General features: G+C 50.3%; 1 protein-coding gene across 1 annotated transcript in view; it reads right to left on the bottom strand.

Annotated features, from left to right (window-relative positions):
- Positions 1-6,024: 6,024 nt before the first annotated feature.
- DGLUCY (D-glutamate cyclase) overlaps positions 6,025-7,132 on the bottom strand; it is a 40,584-nt gene continuing 39,476 nt past the window's right edge. The window contains 2 exon segments of the mRNA XM_042944098.1: positions 6,025-6,492; positions 6,494-6,526. Of these exon segments, the coding sequence (XP_042800032.1) occupies positions 6,376-6,492; positions 6,494-6,526 (150 nt within the window). The 3' untranslated portion in view covers positions 6,025-6,375.

Raw genomic sequence — 7,132 nt, 5'->3', positions numbered from 1 at the left:
AAGACACTGAGGCTAAGGTTATATGACTACTGGCAGAATTGTCTCCCCCCACCCCCCAGTCCCCACCTCAGCCCCCTGCCACACGCCCTGTGGAGTGTCTTAGCAGTCTCAGAGAGGACCCTGACATTCTCTCCGAGTTCTCAGATACAACAAAACAAAACGGAGACTCATTCTCTGGCATCTCTCAGCCCAAAGGCCTGGGGTTAAGCTCCATAATGGTTTAAATAGCCCCTGAGACCAGAAGAGGAGGTGGCCCCGGGCTCACCCTGCCTCTTTTGTTCTCCAGCACTGCTCGTCTGCCAGACATCTCACCCCACCACCTGGAGAGTGATAGTGGGTCTGTAGGGCCGTATGTAGACCAAGGTACTGCCCGCCATCTTCTGTTCTGTCCTGGGAAGCTCAGTACCAGTCTCATTTCTCCTGCAATTTTGTGCCCGACCATGTTGAGCCTCCACCCTGGTGAACATACCAAGGACCAGAAGGACTTCTTGCTGCTCCAAGGATCTGCCCACCTTTACAGAAATGCTAGTCCTTCAGATTTCCTGGTCAGTGGGCTGGGGCCAACTCTGACTTCCTTTGGAGTTCTGGGATTCAAGCTCCTCACTGCCAAGGGGCTAGGTGGACTCAAGCCTGGGGAGGCACCAGGGGCAGGGAGACACAAGCTGGCATCCATAGGACATTTATGGAATCTGCTAAAAGGAGAGCCAAGGAGAACATCCTCTAGATCTCTCTGACTCTCTCCTCCCATCCCTTTCCAAGAGGTGGGTTTATCCTGAGTCGCTTACTCTCCAATCAGGGGTGCCCAGAGGCAGATACCCCAGGTTGGATGTGTCCCAGGGAAGTGGCTTTGGCTTTGACTGGATAGCCCTATTCTAGCTCCTTATGGAAGGCCTCCCATAACCTGGGGAGCTTCTCTTCCCCTTCTTGGAGGAGGCAGTGACCAGATCTGAAAGTGACAGAAAAGTCCACCCGGCCCCAGCCCAGAATCTTACTGGGGCAATGGAACTGGTTGAGACCTCCATGCCTCCTCATGCCAAATTTCCCCCTATTCTGACCTTAAACATGGGTGTTCCCACCAGGAGGATGGACGGGGATGAGCTGAGGGTGGTTCCTTTTACTATCAAGAGTTGTATTTTTGTACGGTCCTCCCTTTTATGCCAAGTATATGTGTGCCGAATTGTGCAATGGATTTACGTAGCAAACTTGAGTCTGCAAATAAAGCAAAGTAAAAAGCCACAGCTGGAGTGTGCTGCAGTCTTTATGGGGAAGGAGGGTCTTCCAACACCAGGGGTATCTAGAAGGCTCTTGAAATACCCAATGGAGTTAGGAAGATCCAGGGATCGGTTTTCTTAGAGAAAAGTCAGAGAAATTAGGGTATTTTGCCTTGGTCAGCCAGCAGTGGCCAAAAACAATGGAGCCTTCAAGTGAAGTTGGGTCTTCTCTCTCTCCTCTTGAGATTCATAAAGTGTCTTCAGATCTATAGCACATTGTTACAAATCCACTCCGGGACTTAACTCGTTTTCCTCCTTTTGAGGACAGAGTCCAGCCTTGTGATTTGGAGAATATCACTCCCTCTGTCCCCCACAGCGAGGAAGGGCTTGATGAGAGAGACCACCCCGCTCACCATGGAAGATTGCCAACGTAGAAAGACCTGCTGGAGTCCTCTCTTGGGGATGTCCTCACTTCTTGGGTTTTGTTTGGGGAGGTTCACATTTGTTGACCAGCCCTTTTAGGTTTTAGCATCTTGCCAACAGTGGCAGGCTATGTGTTTATCGCTCAAGATTAACTGCATCATATTAAAATGTAAATTTGGTTTTGGTCACTTAATCCTTCTCTGGGTCAGATTCCTGGAGTCCTGAAGTATTCTGCAAGAATCGATCCTTCTTCCAAACAGACTAAGTGAGGACGTTATTGGGGATTAAGACTCCTTTCTCTCCTGAGGGAATGGATGGAGGAAAAGGCCCATCTGGTTTGGACGGAAGGTGACAGAGCCATTAGATTCCTTTCTTATTCACCAGTGTTGCTTAGCAAGATGAGGGCTCATCTTCCTGTTTATACACATTGGTCTGTGGGTTGGCCAGACAAGAGTGGGAGAAATTTTCAGCACAGAATGCAGCCCCATCTGCCGCATTCCCTCTGACCGGTGGAGCCAAGATAGCCAGAATGTGGTCCGCTTGGTTCACTGCTTTTCTGAAAAATCTGCTGCTTGAAGCTGGCGATCCTACAGCCTCCATTCCTGGAATTCATCTAGCAAGACAATGGCCTTTGATGGCAATCACCTGGAGGTCACAATAGTACCCAATGATCTGGAGACATGGTGGGATTTTTATTCCATTTGCTTTAATTCAACTACTCTCAGAAGGACGCTGCTAGATTGTATGTTAGATATCATTGCTGGAATGCACCATACAGGTCATGATAGCCCGTTTTCTCTCCATGAATTATCCCAGGTATATCCCCTCTCCCCCAAATGATGGTCCAGTTTTCTGAACAAATACCACCAATGGCACCAATTTGCTACTTCCCGAGGTAAGTCGTTCCAGGGTTGGTCAGAAAATCTTAACTCTTAATGAGCCAAAGTGGAACCACTTTCCCCACTGGCCTTAAAGCACATGAACTGTGCCCCTGGAGTACATGGTCCTTCCAGTACTGGCATCTGAAGAGAATTTTCTTATCCTACTTCTCAGTATTAAACCTTGCAAGCTTGTATTAGACAAGGCTGGATTATACTGCAGTAATGAATATACCCCCCCCCCCCCCAAATCACAGTGCCTTAAAACAAGAAAAGTTTGTCTTCTGTTCATCCAAAGTCCAACGAGAGGCTGCCAGTTCTGGAAAATCTTCATCCAAGTGATGGCAGTGATTCAGAATCCTTCCATCAAGAGGTTCCGGCATCTTGGGGTACTGTTCCATCCATACAGGTAGGGGAAGCAGCACCAAAAGAATCTCACGGGGCATTTATGGCCAAGTCTGGAAGTGGTTGATATCTACTACTCACACTCCATTGGCCAGATTCCAATCACACGCTCCAACCCAACTGCAAGGGAGAATGGGAAATGTAGTTTTCCTATGTATTCAGGAAGGGGAAACAGAAGTGGTGAGCATCCAGCCAGTCTCTGACAGACGGCAATTTAAGTCACCTACCTCCACTTAACAGGTTTTAAGCTCTTCACCTTCCTAAACCTTACCTGAACAAAACTCACTTCTTCAAATGTGATGCTTGGATCTGAAGTGAGACCAAGCCTGTCTGATCTGCACTGAGGAGAAAGGGACCATTTACCTCACACTGTGCTTCTCCTCCTCCTCCTCCTCCTCCCTCTCCTCCTTCTCCTTCTCCTTCCCCTTTCTCCTTCTCCTTCTTTTCTTCTTCTTCTCCTAATGTTTATTTTTGAGGGAGAGGGGGTAGGGACAGAGAGAGAGGGGAACAGAGGATCTGAAGTGGGATCTGTGCTGAAAGCAGAGAGCCCAAAGTGGGGCTCAAACTCATGAACTGTGACATCATGACCTGAGCCAAAGTCAACCACTCAACCGACTGAGCCACCCAGGCACCACTACCTCACTGTGCTTCTGTCGATGCATTGGCTTTTCTGGCAGACACAGCACATCATTGACATACATTGAGTCCATGTGAACTGCTCTTATGCCACATCTTCTCTGTCCTGCCTAGAGCGGTGGTCTCTTGAATCTGGGAATTATCATTGAGGAGCAGTGAAACCCATATGGAATGGGCAGGAAGGAGCAGAATGCAGTGGACTGGACAATGGTGGGGCTGGCCATCAGCAGGGCCCATGCAATTAGGGGCATGAAATGAATTCAGAGGAATGTCTTGCCCAGATGAGCAATAGGACAGCACTTGACCAGGGGACAGCAGGGGTCTAAGGAACCCTGACTCCATTGGTTGGCTTGCTTGACTTTGAGTCCCACCTCCTGTAGGGTCTATGGGGCATGTGCATCTCGATGTGCCCAAGGTCTCCAGCCTGCCCTTGAACATCCAGAGAGCATCTCAGACACTGCTTGCCAGGATCCCCCTCTAACATTCCTGGAAGTGCCCCAAGATGCTCACCTGCCCCATGAATCCATCCCGGGGGACGTTCCAGCCCATCTTTACCCCAGGCTGCCCCACCATTCCCTGTAGGACACTCTTGTCCCACTGCAACTGGCTTCTCCAGGCCATAGCCATGCTCACCCAGTCACCCTAGACGTGAACACAGGCCCTTTATCAAAACACAGCCAACACTAGGATAAATTTGAGCCAAACTTTATGAAAGGCTTGACCAGGAATCATTCTGTGGAATGGAAATGCCTGAAAACTGGATCCTGGAACTCAGAGCTCCAGTGGTCCCTGGGCTGGTCCCTGCTGGCCCCTATTCCTGGCTCTTGCTTGCACCTTAGCCCCTTTCTCCCTGCAGTGTGTGTGTGTGTGTGTGTGTGTGTGTGCGGGGGGGGGGGGGGCGTACTGCGGATGTCTCACTCCAGAACTAGGACCCCCCCACTCGTGGCCTTCTCTGGGCTCCACCCAGGTCTCGGCCTCTGTCCTAAACAATGTCATCATCATCCCATAAACTTCTGGCCACAGCGCACATAACCTATTACACAGTCATGCCTTAAACTTCTCCATGCCAGAACAGAACTCTGTTATTACTATTGCAAAACCAAAGGTCCATTAGTGTCTTTCCCCAAAATATGAATCAGAAGAGTGATGGCAGCTTTACCAAAGTGATGCTTCCTCGCTTCCTCTCTCCTAGTCATCGAGACTTCACAAATGCCAGGGCGGGCTCTCAGAGGCCCCCATTACGCGGAACTCTGCCGTCTCAAGTCAGGGCCGAAAACTGTAAGTGTGGAACACCTGGCCAGTAAAGCTGACAGCTGAGACAGGCTCAGTGAGCTGTGAGAAGTTGCAGATGGGAGGGACTGTGAGCTCATCACAATGAGCACGTCAGCCCTGGAGGCCACACCAGGGGAAGCACAGACCTGTAGGTGGGGACTCCCCGCCAGAATGACAAAGGGAGGTCTGGACTGTCCCACCCCTAGCTGGCCAGGGGCTTTGCCGTGTAAATGGCACTGGAAGTTAATCCCAGATTACTTACTACACGCTTAGGCTTTAACTTCTGTTGAGTAGACAACCTAGCGGTAATTTTTGTAGCATGTGTTTCACGCTTCACAACTAACGCCCCTTAAAGAGTTGAAGTGGACCTGTTTAAGGAAATAAAACAAAGCAGGCCCAATAAACATTTGGAGCTGTAGCTGGGAAGCCAGACTACCCCATCTGGATGAGTGAGCCATCGCTCGGCAGTGAACTAGCACGAGATACTGTATTAGCTCAACAGGGGAGTGTAATGGGATGTGGTCGGTGATCCTGCTCCTAATTTTGTTGGGAAACGTGCACTGGACGAGTGTGAGTGAGATAAGGACAAGCTGACTACAGTTGTCCAGGAGGAGCCTGTGAGCCACCTGAGCCCTAGACACTCCTGACCCCCCAACCCCCTGGCTCCAGGAGTGTGGCCGCCCTCCTATTCAGGGAGGCCAAAGCCTCTGGCTCTAGGCTGGGGCTGAGCCTATGGGGAGGAGGCGGGCCAAGAGTCAGGTTCTGTGGTAGGGGGTGTCGGGAGGTGTGGGGGTGAAGAGAGGTGAGGAACAGAAAGGAGGGGTGATGGTGATAAGCGTAAGGTTTGAAGACCCAAGGAAACAAAGTGTTTGAAAAAGAAAGCATTTCAGAGGTATAAATATTTTGTTGGTGGTGGTAGTGAGTAAACCTTTAGTAAAGTCCCAGAGGTTTGTAAATATATGCTACATATTTGTACATTTAACAATTTCTTTTTTTTTTTTAAGTTTATTTTGAGAGAGAGAGTGGGGGGGGGGCGGTAAGGGCAGCGAGAGAGGGGGAGAGAGGATCCCAAGCAGGCTCCACACTGTCAACACGGAGGCTGACACAGGGCTTGATCTCACAAACCGCGAGATCATGACCTGAGCCAAAATCAAGGGTCAGACACTTAACTAAGTCACCCAGGTGCCCCCTCCGTTTTTTGTTTTGTTTTGTTTTGTTTTACTATTTTTTAATTAGCCTTGGGATTATTCATGGCTCTAGTCATGCCTACTCTTGTCCCCATAAGTGGTGCCTCGGAAAACTCTCAGAGCAGACCATGTGGGTGCTCTGAAGAAGCCTGAGGAGGAGGGTTGAAATCAATCCCTTAGCACTTAGGAAGAAAAGCAAAGGACTAGAAGCCCTGAGGAAACATCCTCCTCAGTCCCCAACGTCTGCGCTGTCCCGTCACAGGCGCTGCTCACCCAGGACCGTGTGGAAAGGAGCTTGGGGCCCTCAGGGAACTCCCTCCTAGTTCCAGGCACGGCCATCTGGTACGCACTCTACATGCACAGTCACACACCCATCGCAGTGACATCCACCAGCTTCTGGATCATCTGGGCGTGGGTGCCGTGGAAGGGCAGCCCATCTACCTCCGGGCCCACCTCGCCCGAGACTCCACTCTGGACTTGGGTGCCGCACCAGGATGCCCAACACTTTTTCTTCCTGGAAAAACAAGGGGATGGGGATAGAATGGGGGAGGGGGAGGAAAAAGAAAGAAACACATACATTTACAAGTGGAGGAAGAGTGTTTCACTTGGCGTGGACTCCTTTTTTTTTTTTAAATTTTTTTTTTTTTCAACGTTTTTTATTTATTTTTGGGACAGAGAGAGACAGAGCATGAACGGGGGAGGGTCAGAGAGAGAGGGAGACACAGAATCGGAAACAGGCTCCAGGCTCCGAGCCATCAGCCCAGAGCCTGACGCGGGGCTCGAACTCACGGACCGCGAGATCGTGACCTGGCTGAAGTCGGACGCTTAACCGACTGCGCCACCCAGGCGCCCCATGGACTCCTTTTTAAAGACGAATTTTTGCTTAACCACAGTAATGCCACTGGCAGACTCATCATGAAAAGTAAGTGTCCTGTATCACCTCTCATCTGCCCCAAACCTGCTCCCGAGAAGCAGCAGTTTGGAACAGTTTGGGATGTTTCTTCCGGTAACTACCGTGGAGTTAGTGTTTGTTAAAGACACTGAAGATTCGCTTCTGCGGGGACAGCACAGGCTACTTACTCCCTGCAACCTAGCCCCTGCTCAGCTCCGGGTCATCCGT

Source organism: Panthera leo, chromosome B3 (genome assembly GCF_018350215.1).
Source record: "Panthera leo isolate Ple1 chromosome B3, P.leo_Ple1_pat1.1, whole genome shotgun sequence".
NCBI lineage: Eukaryota > Metazoa > Chordata > Mammalia > Carnivora > Felidae > Panthera > Panthera leo.
The sequence above is the reverse complement of the archived record's forward strand: the minus strand, read 5'-3'. Positions and strand labels throughout refer to the sequence as shown.